The sequence below is a fragment of the Somniosus microcephalus genome, chromosome 10, assembly GCF_052327205.1.
Source record: "Somniosus microcephalus isolate GS21.2 chromosome 10, FLI_Smic_1.0, whole genome shotgun sequence".
NCBI classification, from domain to species: Eukaryota; Metazoa; Chordata; class Chondrichthyes; order Squaliformes; family Somniosidae; genus Somniosus; species Somniosus microcephalus.
In genome coordinates, this window is record NC_140996.1 from 194,611,036 (window position 1) to 194,627,340 (window position 16,305).

General features: G+C 42.9%; 1 protein-coding gene across 3 annotated transcripts in view; it reads right to left on the reverse strand.

The window, feature by feature from the left end:
• The window catches only part of LOC147111966 (periostin-like), a 94,091-nt gene that overhangs the window by 63,395 nt on the left and 14,391 nt on the right, over positions 1 to 16,305 (reverse strand). For all 3 annotated transcript variants that reach the window (XM_085999398.1, XM_085999397.1, XM_085999396.1), the window contains exons 3-5: positions 7,926 to 7,990; positions 2,602 to 2,759; positions 1,758 to 1,922 (exon numbers count right to left, since the gene is read on the reverse strand). In XM_085999398.1, the coding sequence (XP_085855524.1) occupies positions 1,758 to 1,922; positions 2,602 to 2,759; positions 7,926 to 7,990 (388 nt within the window). The remainder of the gene's footprint in view (positions 1 to 1,757; positions 1,923 to 2,601; positions 2,760 to 7,925; positions 7,991 to 16,305) is intronic.

Consider the following 16,305-nt stretch of genomic DNA (forward strand, 5'->3'; position numbering starts at 1 on the left):
GGCAGGGACAGGGTACTGAATTTGGATGATCAGCCATGATCTCATTGAATGGCGGAGCAGGCTCGAAGGGCCGAATGGCCTACTCCTGCTCCTATCTTCTATGTTTCTATGTACAGGCTCACATATCAAAAATGGGCATTTAGGTGAGGGATTGAACCTCAGCAAGAGTCAGTACCTTCAGGAAAGAAGATAGATAATGAAGCTGTCCGTGCCCACATGCAGCAAGACCTGGACAACATCCAGGCTTGGGCTGATAAGTGGCAAGTAACATTCGTGCCACACAAGTGCCAGGCAATGACCATCTCCAACAAGAGAGTCTAACCACAGCCTCTTGACATTAAATGGCATTACCATCATCAAATCCCCCACCATCAACACTCTGGGGGGTCACCATTGACCAGAAACTTAATTGGATCAGCCACATAAATACAAAAGCAAAATATTGCGGATGCTGGAAATCTGAAATAAAAACAGAAATGCTGAAAATACTCAGCAGGCCAGGCAGCATCCGTGGAGAGAGAAACAGAGTTAACGTTTCAGGTTGATGACCTTCCGTCAGAACCTGTCGGGCCACTTCAGAGGGCAGCTAAGAGTCAACCATGCTGGTGGCGTGGGACTGGAATCATATATAGGTCAGACCAGGTAAGGGCAGTAGGTTTCCTTCCCTGAAGGAGATTTAGATTTTTTTAGACAATTTGATAGCTTCATGGTCTTTTTAATGATACCAGCTCTTTAAATAAAACAGGTTAACTCTGGTTCTCTCTCCACAGATGATGCCTGACCTGCTGAGTATGTCCAGCATTTTCTATTTTTATTTCAGCCACATAAATAGAGCGGCTACAAGAGCAGGACAGAAGTTGGATATTCTGCAGTAAGTGTCTCACCTCCTGACTCCCAAAGACTTTCCACCATCTACAAGGCACAAGTTAGGAGTGTGATGGAATACTCTCCACTAGCCTGGATGAGTGCAGCTTCAACAACACTCAAGAAGCTCGACACCATCCGGGACAAAGCAGCCCGCTTGATTGACACCCCATCCACCACCTTAAACATCCACTCCCTCCAGCACCAGCACACCGTGGCTGCAGTGTGCACCATCTACAAGATGCACTGCAGCAACTCACCAAGGCTTCTTCGACAGCACCTCCCAAACCCGCAACTTCTACCATCTAGCAGGACAAGGGCAGCAGGCGCATGGGCACACCATCACCTCCAAGTTCCCCTCCAAGTCACACACCCATCCTGATTTGGAAATATATCGCCGTTCCTTCATTGTCGCTGGGTCAAAATCCTGGAACTCCCTCCCTAACAGCACTGTGGGAGTACCTTCACCACATGGACTGCAGCAGTTCAAGAAGGCGGCACACCACCACCTTCTCAAGGGCAACTAGGGATGGCAATAAACGCTGGCCTTACCAGCGACGCCCACATCCCATGAATTAATTAAAAGAAAAGAAAAGCAGGAAAATTGCAACCCTTTGTTGCACATACCTCAAGTATTAGTACAATTCCTGGATGATCACTATCTTAAATTTGCCCATTTGTAAATATTTCTTGGAACAATGTAATATTTCAAGAGCTAGATTTTTGTTGCTTCAGAATATGCACCAATTTCTGCCACAAATAAGGTAACTTTGTGCAATACAACATTCTTTCACACTGAGTAAACACTTTTATGCTAACTTATGTTGTACTGAATACAGACAGGCTTCAAAAGTGCTGAAAGGTGTGAAACTCAGTAAAGGCCGCAAGCCTACCCCATTTGGATAATGGTTGATGAGGAGGTTGAGGTCATTGTACATAGACAGAACAGTTATTCCATCCTTCATATCCTTTGTCAATAAGCGATAGTTCACCATATGGTAATGCAAAGCATTGAGGAGTTCAATGTTCACATTGCTTAGCAGTGCATCGCGAATCTCCTGTTAAGGAACAAAAGGCAATGTCAGTTATTAACTAATCCTTTGTGCCTACAATCTACAATGCTATTTACAAATATATTATGTTATTATATCTAAGACTAAAACTTCATCACTGAACTAATACTGTAAAATATCACAGTCTAATTGTAGGACCGTACAAATATTCATTATTGGATGTCACGTAATTTAAATGTTGAGAACAAGCATGAACTGAGAAATATTTTTGACTCACACCAAGTTTTTGTTTAAGACCTCTGCGTTTTTCAGTATTGTACTTACCCTGATGTTTTGCTCCCTGGTTAGTTCTCTCTTCCTCTCACACCCCAGCACAGCCACTGCCTCTGCATGGCTTTTCCCCAGCCGAGGTGGCAGCTGATTGATTCACAATCTGATCGGGCTTTGTTAATTCTGTAAGTTTCACGTTTCTTTTTAAAAGGAATCATTTTTACTTGAGGCCTGATTTTCTGAGGTGGGACACCCACATTGCAGTGTGGCTGGCAACTCATCACGCCTATTGATTACTTTTATCAGCCAGCGGTGGAATTCAAACTATAGCCACAGCTGTTCAAATTGACTGCGCTCGGCTGGCTTGTAATTTGCCATCTTTGCACAACTTTATTGATCTTATTGCCGATTGAAGAGGGCTCTTTCTCTTGCAAATGATTTACAGACAACTTACAGTATCCAGCAGTGTCCAGGCTTCATCACTTGGTGCAAAGAAAGTGAAAGATCCAATTCCTTCAATCTCGTTTCTTAGATTAGATCTGTCTGCATAACTCTGTGTACTTCTAGCACCCACAATACCCAAAGTACCATAGACGTGATCAATAGGGGCAACTAAAAAGGAAAAGAAACAAGGAAGAGTTTTAGTCAGAACTGATCATCGTGGGAATATACACCAGCAAACAGAATGTACGCCTTTGGACTTTTTTAAGTTAAGAAACCGATAATCAATCTTAGCACCAAACTGCTGGTCTGCACAAAATTATACCAACGATATAAAGTGCCATCATATCACCATTTCCAATATGGGCACTCCCAGTGCTGTAGTAACGGTGCTCAGAATTGGGATAACACTGTCAAAGTGGAAGAAGCTGGACAGTCAATATAAGATTAATTTGGGAGTACACGAGGTTTATCTACTGTCCCTGGCAGAGATTTTGAGGCAGGGCAGCCTCTCGGAACCGAGGATGTGCACTATACTGTCACCAGTATTGTAAAGTCTACCACCTGGTTGCCTTTTCATAAGTCTCTTAGAATTTCATTGGATGTGAACTGCTTCAGTTAAATCATGTCAAACACTTAGTGATGTTGGAAAGTACCATTCCAAATGTTGTGTTCTCCAGTGAGTCACTGTTACCCACTGAATTGCAAATGATTAATTTATTGCTGCATTCTCATTGGATCAAGGGTATCTATTCTGGGGGCATGCTCTCTTGAATGTGGCTGACACTTCTTCCACTAAAACTCTGGGGTGAATTTTAACATTTTGGCACGCTGGGAACGGGGGGTCCTGGTAGTGTGCGGGAAACCCGGAAGACTGGGTTTCCCCTGATGCTGTGGAGGCCCGGGAAACCCGGCCAGCCACAGTAAAGCCTGCAAAGCAGATTAAATCCGAGGCTTCCAACCGCATTAACATATTTAAAATGCCAACCCTCCTCCTGGGAGCGGGTCCTCAATTTAAAAAAAGGAAACTATGATGGTTGGTCTGAGGAGCGAGTTGGGTAGGATTGATTGGGGAATGGCACTCAAAGGGTTGACGGTGGATAGGCAATGGCAAACATTCAAAGACCGAATGGATGAACTACAGAATTTGTTCATCCCAGTTTGGCATAAAAATAAAACAAAAAAGGTGACCCAACCGTGGCTAACAAGGGAAATTAGGGATAGCATAAGGTCCAAGGAGAGGGCATATAAATTGGCCAGAAAAAGCAATAATCCTGAGGATTGGGAGCAGTTTAGGATTCAACAAAGGAGGACAAAGGGATTAATTAAGAAAGGGAAAATAGAATATGAGAGTAAGCTTGCAGGGAACATAAAAACTGACTGTAAAAGCTTTCATAGATATGTGAAGAGAAAATGATTGGTGAAGTCAAGCGTAGGTCCCTTGCAGTCAGAATCAGGGGAATTTATAATGGGGAACAAAGAAATGGCAGACCAACTAAATACATATTTTGATTCTGTCTTCACAAAGGAAGACACAAATAACCTCCCAGAGATGCCGGGGAACATAGGGTCTGATGAAAGGGTGGAACTGAAAGAAATCAGTATTTGTAGGGAAATGGTGTTAGGAAAATTGATGGGGCTGAAGGCCGATAAATGCCCAGGGCCTGATAATCTACATCCCAGGGTACTTAAGGAAGTGGCCCTAGAAATAGTAGATGCATTGCTGGTCATCTTCCAGAACTCGATAGACTCTGGAACGGTACCCATGGATTGGTGGGTAGCTAATGTTACCCCACCATTCAAAAAAGGTGGTAGAGAAAAGGCGGGGAATTATAGACCGGTAAGCTTGACATCGGTAGTGGGGAAAATGCTAGAGTCCATTGTAAAAGATGTAATAGCAGAGCACTTGGAAAGCAGTGACTGGATCGGACAAAGTCAACAGGGATTTACAAAAGGTAAATCATGCTTGACTAATCTACTGGAATTTTTTGAGGATGTAACTGGTAAAATAGATAAGGGAGAATGAGTGGATGTGGTGTATTTGGACTTTCAGAAGGCTTTCAATAAGGTCCCGCATAAGAGATTAGCGTGCAAAATTAAGGCACATGGGATTGGGGGCAAGGTATTGACTTGGATAGAGAACTGGTTGGCGGACAGAAAGCAAAGAGTTGGAATAAACGGGTCGTTTTCCGAGTGGCAGGCAGTGACTAGTGGGGTACCGCAAGGATCGGTCCTAGGACCCCAGCTGTTCACAATATATATTAATGATCTGGACGAGGGAATTGGATGTAATATCTCCAAATTTGCAGACGACACAAAGCTGGGTGGGAGGGTATGCTGTGAGGAAGATGTCGTGAAACTCCAGTACGATTTGGACAGGTTGGGTGATTGGGCAGAAACATGGCAAATGCACTATAATGTGGATAAATGTGAGGTTATCCACTTTGGTGGCAAAAACAGGAAGGCAGATTATTATTTGAATGGCAATAGATTGGGAGAAGGGGACGTGCAAAGAGACCTGGGTGTTCTTGTGCACCAGTCGCTGAAGGTAAGCATGCAGGTGCAGCAGGCGGTTAAGAAGGCAAATGGTATGTTGGCCTTCGTAGCAAGAGGGTTCGAGTACAGGAACAAGGATGGCTTGCTGCAGTTGTACAGGGCCTTGGTGAGACCACACCTTGAGTATTGTGTGCAGTTTTGATCGCCTTACCTGAGGAAGGACGTTCTTACCATGGAAGGAGTGCAGCGAAGATTCACCAGGCTGATACCTGGGATGGCAGGAATGACGTATGAGGAGAGATTGTGTCGATTGGGCTTATACTCACTGGAGTTTAGAAGATTGAGAGGGGATCTCATCGAAACCTATAAAATTCTGTCAGGCCTGGACAGACTAGATGCAGGAAGGATGTTTCTGATGGCCGGGGAGTCCAGAACCAGGGGTAATAGTCTAAGGATAAGGGGTAAGCCATTTAGGACTGAAATGAGGAGGAATTTCTTCACCCAGAGAGTGGTGAACCTGTGGAATTCGCTGCCACAGAGGGCGGTGGAGGCCAGTTCATTAAATATATTCAAGAAAGAGTTGGATATATTTCTTAAGGCTAAAGGGATCAAGGGATATGGAGAGAAGGCAGGGACAGGGTACTGAATTTGGATGATCAGCCATGATCGCATTGAATGGCAGAGCAGGCTCGAGGGGCCGAATGGCCTACTCCTGCTCCTATCTTCTATGTTTCTCTGTTTCTATGTTGGCTGCATGTGCCTTGTCCCATCTGAGTAAAAGCCGGAAGTCGGCGGGTTGGAGCCGGCTTCCCAACAAGCTTCCGTTTTTGTCCCATTTAACCCCCCACCCGCACCCACTTCCACCTGCTCTCCCATATTGAAATTACCCCTCTGTTACGTCTCTTAAAGCTAGCGTTCTAGTAAAGAATTATATCTGGGAAAAATAACTCATGAAACAATTCCCATTTTGAGTCTCACCTCACTTAATTAACATGGTTTCAAAATGCCTTCAACTAGTATCATTTCAAGTTTAGTTATGATGTAGTATAATAAGTGGATTGGAACCAAAACATTCACACATGAAAGTGAAGCAAAAGGCTTACGAAGAGGGATTTTGCTCTTACTAGTGATGTATAAACTTACAGATTGCTATCTGCTTCACAGATTTGACCAATTGGTTAGAAATTGTTCGACTATGATTGACAGATTGGTGAAACATTATTAAATAAAGGGTAATATGCCCATTAACTACTGTTGTACGATAGCAACAAATGCTCAATGATTTACATGGCAAGGCAAGCTTTCTAAACTCTCTTTAAATGATTAACACTGTGATAGAGCTCCCAGAGGGCTCATCAGGTTTGTCCAGTGAGAAGCTGCACCATGCAAACTCTCAATGCTGAATATGCTTATCTAAAGTAGGATAGCAACAGGATGTTAAAATTACTTTCAGCATCTCTGGCTGAAGAAAGCGGGAAGCAGCAGCACTACAGTTAACCTCAGCACCTCTGTGTGGGAAGAGAGGCAGTAAAGGAACTACCATTACCCTCAGCGTGAAGGGTGGGAAGAGGGGGAGCAGCTCTATAATTATTCTCTGCACCCCTGGTTGGGGAGAGGGAGCAGCATTTAGGGAACTACAATTACCCTCAGTGTCTGTGGATGGGGAGAGGAAAATTAGTCAAGTATAAGTGATTACAGGGTGATAATCTGATCATGGGGTTGATGGGAGAGCCAAGTTTGGATGGTATATACCATCTTCAGAATCCAGCCTTGAAATCATTCCAGGTTACAGTGGCTTATTTTTATATAGCATATAGTTCATGAGAATAATCTTGAAAGGTAGAGGAAGCAGATACTTCTATGCTCTGTGTTGCTGGTGCACAATGATGGAACATTAGTTACTAGGTGTCAGCTGCCAGTTGGTAGCACACTCGCCTCTGAGTCAGAAGGTTGTGGGTTCAAGTCCCACTCCATGGGACTTGAGCACATAAAGCTAGGCTGACACTCCAGTGCAGTGCTGAGGGAGTGCTGCACTGTCGGAGGTGCCGTCTTTCAGATGAGACGTTAAACCGAGGCCCCGTCTGCTCTCTCAGGTGGATGCAAAAGATCCCATGGCACTATCCCTGGTGTCCTGGCCAATATTTATCCCTCAACCAACATAACAAAAACAGATTATTTGGTCATTATCATATTGCTGTTTGTGGGAGCTTGCTGTGTGCAAATTGGCTGCCGCATTTCCTACATTACAACAGTGACTCCACTTCAAAAGTACTTTATTAGCTGTAAAGCACTTTGAGATGTCCGGTAGTCGTGAAAGGTGCTATATAAATGCAAGTCTTTCTTTTTTACTATGTAATCAATACAGGTATATCAACTGAAAATCAACCCCCATTGTTGCATGCAAATTACGTGCCTTCTTAATATTCTGCCAGGATTTTTGTGGGAAAAAGCCTTGTGCAAGATGTCATGTCACTGCACAGATTGCTAACATCAATCTCATCTTGTCTGCAATAAATCAAATATTTAGCACCAGGAAGATTAAATTCAGTTTATGTTATTTGCGCCGTTTCTGTCTTCATTGCTATACCTAGGGTATTGCTGTAACATATATATAAAACCAACATTTAGGAACCCTAAATTACCTACTAATTTCCATTATCTACAGTGGAGTCCCCTAAATGGTAGCAGATGATGGAGATACCATTGTATGAAGAGAAAATATATTCGGCACATATTATAATTAAATAAAATTTACTATTTTTCAGTGCTTTTGGTATGCTCAACAATTAAGATCGCAACTAATCGAGTGTTGAAGTTTTTAAATCAGGGCATTTTAATTACCTGCTGGGCACCCACGCCCTCCATCAAGCCTCATGTAACCTGGGCAGCATTCATATAGGACCATCCTGTTGTTTAAAAAAAAATGAAAATAAGCATATAAACTAGCCACAAAATAACCGAGGAGCTGGATACTGTTTAAACCTCTACTGAGAACAAACAAATCTCTTGATAATGAGTTATGATTGAATTATTCACAGTTCTGAACATTTAATAATGTACCATTCTCTGTCTCTGTCCACGAGCTTGGTTGATAATTGCAAGACTGTTGCGCACTGAAATAAATACTCTGTCTAAATTGGCCAGCCAGGAGTTCTATTCACAGATCACTGATGCCAGTCGAACCCTGCTGGAATGCTGATGGATGAAATGAGCCTGCAACTGTGTAGCCGTGTCTTTTTATTAGTGCAATTCTTCTTGGTTACAACATATAGAGGTTAAAATTCAAGTTTGTTGGGGGTGCAAAATGGCCGTTTGTGAATCGGCCGCGCATTATACATTCCGCCCTATTTTCTGTTCCTTTGAAATCATTGGAAAGGAAAACTGGTTGGAGTGTATAATGGGTAGGCAATCGGCTGCTACTTGTTGAATTTTACCTCCACAGTCATGCACGTATACATTGTTGGCATAGTATGCATGATGTAGTTTGAAGTGGTAGGAAATTCTTGGAACTCTGCATCTATTGGATAAAGCAGGTTTTAAATATTACTGCCATTCAAGTAAAAATCTACCGGCATAGCAACACCTAAACTAATTTAGGAATCAACACGGAATGTGGCAGGCCCAAGAATAGTTGTACTCAACATAGCCTGGTGGCCATATGTGCCCCACTTTCCCTTTATTAATGGACCTCAGCCGACCCTATGTTTGTGAAGGCACAGTTACTTTTGGGGCCAAATTTAGGAATGTGCTCTCCTGGCACATAGCTACGCCCACTGGGAGCGCATATCGTAAAATCACAGGCTTGTTTTCAAAAGTTTTATGGCCATTTATCTTACTTGTCTGGAAATTGTATGGTACGTGCTCGTGATTTCTCAGTATGTGCTCTTGGCAGGCAAAAACTCCCCCTCAAGACCACGAGGCTCTCCTAAATCCAGCGTCAGGATTTAATCAGATAGACAGTTCTCACTCCCAGCTTGTCTAGCTGTAAGATGTTGCTATTGCTGAATTCAGTATTGTTCTCACTCTACAAGGTTGGTCTTAACAGAACTACGTCAGTCCTTTCCAGGGATGTGCCTGGCTTAGACTTTGGAACTGCTCAGCATGGCATATTTGAAATCTGGAGCTCATGTGTAAGAATCACTGATATACAAGTAGTCTTCGTAAAAGTTGTTGCCTGAAATTGTTGCCCTCAACTAAAGGTTAATAATAATAAATAATCCCGCAGCAGAATGTACAGGGGAACGATTTCCCTTGGTTGTTACGTGCGACCTAAATCATAAACACAGCAGAAAGATATCCCAGGTTTACTCTCTCTAGTAAAATCATTCTAAAATGAACAAGTTTAGGATTCCACTAGAAACAGCAAATAGAGGAAACCTTCCCACCACGTTTATGATCCCACTAACACCAAGAGGGAATATTCACCATAGCTGATAATCTGCATGCGAATTTTAGACAGTGGCCCGTATTTTCCGATGTCTACAAGTGTGTACGGGCTGTGTACACAACTGTAGGGACATCGGAAATGCCGGTTTCAGGCATGCGAAGCGCATGAGCTGAAAACCGGCATTTCCAATCTGTCAAGAATCCTCTTGACAGGTCGGACGCCTGCCCTAGAGAAAGGCCTCTGCGGGTGGAGAGTTCCGCTTTCTGCACAACCTCTGCCCGCTGAAATCACTTAAAAATCTTTTGCCTGGCTGCTTTTACCAGCATAAGAGTTCAAAAAAAAAAATTTAAAAATTTTCACTCATTTATAATTTTAAAATACTTTTAAAAAAGGTAAGTTTATTTTTAGCCCCGTAAAAAACTTTAATTATTTTTTTCAAAAATTAAATTTTTGTTTAAAATATTTAATTTAATGTAATTTTAACTCATTTTAAAAACATGATGGTTTTAAAAAAAATTATTTAACGTTTTAGTGTCTTTTTTCAGTGATCCCCATTCATATATTTGACAGGTCTATCTGTCAAAAGTATGAAGGGGGGTTCCCTTCTTTCATTGGCTGGCCTGGCCCACGTGATCCCAGGGACTCTTGCGAACGGCGCTCCTGGGATACGTGGGCCCTGCGCATTTCGACTGTGGAGAGGCCCAGGATCAGAAGTGTCCGGACCTCAGGAGCCCTCAGGTAAGTGCGCAGATTTTTTTCCCCAATAAGAGGCATCCGCACGCAGGAAGCCTCCTATCGGAAATTATGGGCATCAGCGACTGCCAAACAAAAAAGCAATTCAGTCATTCCATTGAACTACTTAAGTCATATAGCAAATAGAACTGTGTGTTTTGTCTACAGCAGAAAGTCAGACAGGATTTCATTGAACAGACATCAGATAGCACGTCTAGAGATTGGACAGGTTCGGAATTGATAATAAAAACTTAAGCCAACTGCAGGTATCGCAGATCCACTTTGGCTGCACCTGGACAGTTTGCACACGCCCATGAATCATGTTACATTGCTGCAAAGCAAAATTAAACCCACACCCTGCAGGTGGGAGCTTGTGCTGGACAACAAAGCCCAATCAGACCACTTTTATTTGCTATGTACACATGAGCACATGCCTAATTCAGAACAGCTGTTAACCTGATGAAAAAAGAAAAGCAGCTGCTAGGTAACCAGGGTAGGAGACAAATAACTTACTGTGGAGCCACATGATGTAAAGAAAAATCAATGCTAAAAAGTGCAAACAAATGGATCTCTTTTGCAACCATTTGCTTAACAGTAATTGATTAGGTTCACTGACATGTTACATTCCAGACAGCTGAATGTTATTGTGGGAAGATAGAGTAATGTGGTACCTCCTATGCTTTACTTTTCAAGTGGTGTTTGCTTTAGAAGATGAGGCGAGTGAATGTGCTACATCTGCCATTTGTGTGACGAGCATTAGGTAGGGCCTAGGTATTGGGGCAGCAGACGCCTCGTGGCAGGAGGTCCACCCGGCAAATTGGTCCTCGCGGCTTCATTTCTTTATTACCGGTGAGTTGTGGGCGCCAGTCGTGGCCCCAGAGGTCGCGGTCACAGGTGGGGAGCAAATTCATCTGGCTCAAGACGCCAGCCAAAGTCCAGAGGAAGATCCTGGAAGGGGAGGGAGGCAATCGGGATGGGTGGGAGGCGAGCGGTGGCCGGCAGGGGCCCGCAGAACTAACGTGAAGCTGGGAGGAGCACTCCTTCTCCTTCCATCTCCACAATAAGCTAAGTAAAAAAATTCAAACTTACCTTTTTGGTGGCAGCCTCCAACGGCCCCTTTAAGGATCGCTGATTTGGCTGCCAAGCATTTGATGAAACTGACTGCAACATGCACGGCACATGCTGCGGACAGTTGCAAACCAGATTTTGCAAAGGCGGCATCAAACAGGCGTTAGGCCTCATTATTTGCATATGCGAAAGGATTTAACGCCCGTTTCAGGCATTCTCCCTCAACGCCTATGGAAGTGCCTTTACCAATATGACGAGCGGTGCCCTTCCGATGCAGAATGAGCCTGCGCACCCCACTCGCCAAATTGGACACATAGCTACAGGTGTAAAACAGGCAATGCAATTTCTAAGCCTAAATTCTATTAGATGAATAGATTCGTTTTTCAAACAGTTGAAAGATGAATTCTGAAGATACTTCCCAAGATAATGAACACTGAAAAGAAAAAGACGCATTCATATTGCGCCTTTCACAACCTCAGAGTGTCCCAAAGCACTTTACAGCCAATGAAGTACTGTTGTAACATAGGAAACACGACAGCCAATTTGTGCACAGCAAGCTCCCACAAACACCAATGAAACAAATGATCATATCATCTGCTTTGTAGGTGTTGGTTGAGAGTGGAAATGTTTGACAAGAGAATGCTGCTGCTCTTCTTCGAATAGTGCCATTGGATTTTTTTTTACATCCACCTGAGGGGGCAGGCGGGGCCTTGGTTTAATGTCTCAGCTGAAAGACGGCGCCTCTGACAGTGCAGCACTCCCTCAGCACTACACTGAAGCGCCAGTGTAGATTAGCTGCTCATGTCAAGGAGTGGGACTTGAACCCACAATTTTCTAATTCAGAGGCAAAGAGTGCTACTAACTGAGCCAAGGCTGGCATTTTAAGGAAGTTCGTATCAAGATGTAACAGTATTGAAAATGGTGTATTTTTATATAACAAATGCAAAAATGTTTTCAATTAATTTTTTTTAATAGTTGGTGGCGGGGTTATATGATAACCAGCAGTGCGATAAGAGTTATGCCCCACGTGTGAATACAATGCATAATTTGTAAGTGGCAATCTCACAGGTGAGCCATGGTCATGAATGGGATAAGGGACAGATAAACATGAGGTGCAACTGCAGGCTTGTCAGGCCCAGCGCTCTATCTCAGGCCTCAGACATTGGAACCTTCTGGCAGCCAACTGGACAAAAAAAGTTGACATGGGGCGACACGGGGAGGGGTAAGTAATGGGAGTAACTTTTAACTTTGATGGGGGGGGGGAGAACTGGCTTCAATGGAAAGGGAAATTGGACATGGTATATGACAGCAGGGTTATCCAATAGTGCCAATAGTGCCAGTTTTGCAACCCCAAAGTTAAAAGTTACCCCCAATGTCAAATGAGTCCTTGCCTTGCTTTTTCTGACTACCCCTGGAACCCCACAGACTTTCTGGTTGGTTTGGGTCTACGGGCAGGCCACAGTGCCATATTCCTGCCCTGGGGAGCCTCACAAGCAGTAGACCAAGGGAAGAGGCAGGAAGCCAGGAATGCCTCTTCCTTGCCTCATTAACATTGCTCCATTTACTTGGCCTGTGCCTACTGCTGTGTCACCTGGAAAGCCCCAGAAATCCCAAGCCAACATTTAAGGGGGCAAGGGTCAGGAAAATTGGCCCTTTTGTCTCCTCAACTCTGAATGTATGCTGTGACACTACTACAAACCATGTCCACAAATTTGTGTAGTTGTAGACCTAGAAATGCGTGCCATGTTGTGTGGCATTCCTGAAAGTTCTGGCTTAAAAAAATGGTTCTCAGGATGGGGCATGCTGGCAAGGCCACAAGTTATTAACCATCCCTAGTTGCCTTGAAAAGGTGGTGGGGGCCAGTTCAGAGGGTGTTTAAGAGTAAAAGACATATCGTGAGAGAAGAGGCACAAGTAAGCCAGCCTAGGTAACAGGTTCCCTTCCCTGAAGGACATCAGTAAACCATTTGCATTTTTACGACAATTCGGCAACAAATGATCAGATTATGGAGTTCAATTTCACAATTTATGACCTCTAGCTTGCCAGTTCAGTGCCATAACTGCTAGGCCACTATACTCAGTGTACTTGGTACCAGGGAAGATTGCTGTCTGCATAGGAATTCCATCTGCCAAATGCCAAAACAAGTGCCACACTTACTTGGGTCAAAGCAGCCCTCTTCTCACTAAATGAAAGTTATTAGAAAAGAAACAAATACAATTACTGACACTTTTTTATATATATATATAAAGAATTTTGAATTGCTGAGCAGTGGATTGCTAAAAGTCTTTTGCAGCCTCTTAAATTTTGAGTGTTGCTGTGCATGCACACATTGCATCATGCATAGCACTTGTGAATGGACTGTGGCATTCTGAGTTTTAGAGGAAAGTGGAACACCGCTGTCTGCAGGAGTATAACCTGGCCGACACGAGGGAGACAGCATTATTTAATAGGCTTCATTTGTGCCGACCCAGTGAATGTAATAAGGGCAAAAGCATACGTGGCTGCAAGAAAAAAGGTAAAATAATACGATTAACTACAGCCTGTACCACCTGTTCCCAGCAGGAATGGTCTTTTCCTACATTGAGACTTTTGGAAACTGCATTTGCAGTTTTGGAAAGAAGCCATCTGGAAAAGCAAACATTCTTTCCAGCCAGGATTACAAGACAGCAGTACACTTGGGATAGGATATTAAGTTCAATAAGCAGCACATTTCCGCTTAGTAAAAACCTCTTGAGGGGAAAAAGTATCACCAGATTGCAGTCTGAGTGACCGGTTCCAAACGTTCCACTGAGTGGCTGCACACCAGAAAATTATCTCAGCAGAGGTCATTACAGAATATATGAACTCAGACCGGCTTCTGAAGGAATCATTGGACAACAACCAATGTCAATGGTTGGAGAAACTTAAATGAAAATGTGTAATATAATGCACCAGACTGAATTAGTACCTCATCATTGTGATGTAGGCGTAGTAACTCTCTTGAGACGAGAGTTTGCTTATCAACCATAAGTCTGACCAGTAGACTGGAAAGTAGGGAGCCAGCTTAACAATAAAGAACGTTCCAAGATTACTTTCTTAGTAGCTTATCTCCCTAGTTAGCCTGCAGTAAAAAAAAACTTCCTTGGTTTTCACAGAAACTAACACTACAGATAATGTGGAGAGCTGATGAAGGTTTACACCTGAAATGTTAACTTGTCTGTTCTCTCCACAGATGACGAGCTGACTGCTGTTTTTTTGTTGTTTTTGCTTCGGATTTCCATTATCTGTTGTATTTTACTTTTTACTACAGACAATGTGTACACAAACAGGAACTGCCTGGAAGCTGAGTTCCTGTCCTAGCAGTATTCAAATGTCGAAGACTTAACAAAGTCCAGATTTCACATGAACACGTCTCTTCAGTGTAATCTAATAATGTAAATATACACTACCACATCAAAGGTTAGGAATGCAGATCCCTCAAAAGCTAAAACTCTTTGACACATTTTCCTGTAAAAACAATTGTTTATCTTGAGACCCTTAAGCTTGATACAGATTTAATTTAAAGGTATTTTCTAAAAAGGGAAGATCAATTTTCACTTAAATGTTTAACATGGTGTGACAATGCTGTCTACTCAGGGTCCTTTAAAAGGTTTATGCAGGCTGTATTCATTTTAAGTTATTCTCTCGTCCCGTGACAGGCACTATTTTACTGCTAAAGGTTAGGCAGGCAGATTATCTGTCCCCTGATCTCTGTAATGCTGCCTTGCAATCAGAAACTATGAGATGAATAGAACTCTCTCAGGAACACTTGGCTGCTGATTGTTCCTCCACTGGAGAAGTATTTTGTCTCACCTTTGTGGTTCCTTCCTGACCTGGGTACAAACGTGTATCTTGCCTCTCCTCAACCCAGTGTGTTGATACAAGCCATTTTTCTTTTTAAGAATGAGCTTCCATATTTTGAAGTTTTTTTCCTATCCCTCTTCCTTGCCTCTGCCAATGCTGCAAAGAGATGCATGAAAGTAGCTCAAGATGGAATTTCCTCTTGTTTTCCCCACCTTCCCTGGTCTCTGTAGGGAACTGCCTGGTTGGTTCTTCCCCACAATCATGTGGCTGTGACTGAGAACTCAACTCGAGCAAGATTCCGAGTGGGAACCCCTATCTTGCTCCGATGTGGCACAGCACGTTGAGACTCCAAGTCACGTTACGGGACTGTGCCACCTTTTTCTTTTCTTGCTTGTCTTTTTTTATGCTCATTCTGAAAAAGATGATAGCTCGGAGTCATAGAACATTTTCAGCTCTTCAAGTACTGCCCGTATCCCAAGACGCTCAGGTCTGGAATGTCATGGGTCAAGTCTATATTTGTCTGAGCCTCTTCCTCTTCCACAAGCTCAGAAAAGAACCCTTTACTATACCATTGGGACACTTCATATTCCAATATTCCCTCTCCTTTTGGTTTAACTCGAAGGGTGGGGGTGGGGGTGGGGGTAGAAATATTACCAAAATGGCAATTATTGCTGAATAGTGCACTTTTGTGATCCCTCCACTGGGAATAGAATTAAGATTATTGAAACTTCTTTCACTGAAAACATCAAAGAAAGGAAACCTTCATCCCACATGTCTGAACTAGATTCTAGCTTGCTGGAACACAGTCCCCAAGACCACATTATGTTTTATATTTCACCGATGTTTATCTAATTATTTGAAGGCTGGATAAATCAGCATTTTCATTGAGCCAGTATGTATATCAAATGCACACTCCACAGCTGGATTACCAAACTTTTCATTATTTATACCAGTTAAATGACTACTTCATTGTTTGAGAAGTGTTAAAGGATCATTATTATAAATGTGTGTAAATGGCTGATTTTTGGTCATTAACAACATCTTATTGATTAACATTGTCCACAGCAAAATCCTCCACAATAAGGGCAATTAAACATTTTTCAAAAATAAAGAAAATAAAGCCCTTGGAGAGAAAAGAATGCCAGAGACATCTCCAATGCCGCTAGTTAGCATCATAGAATCATACAGCACAGAAGAAGGTGATTCGGTCTG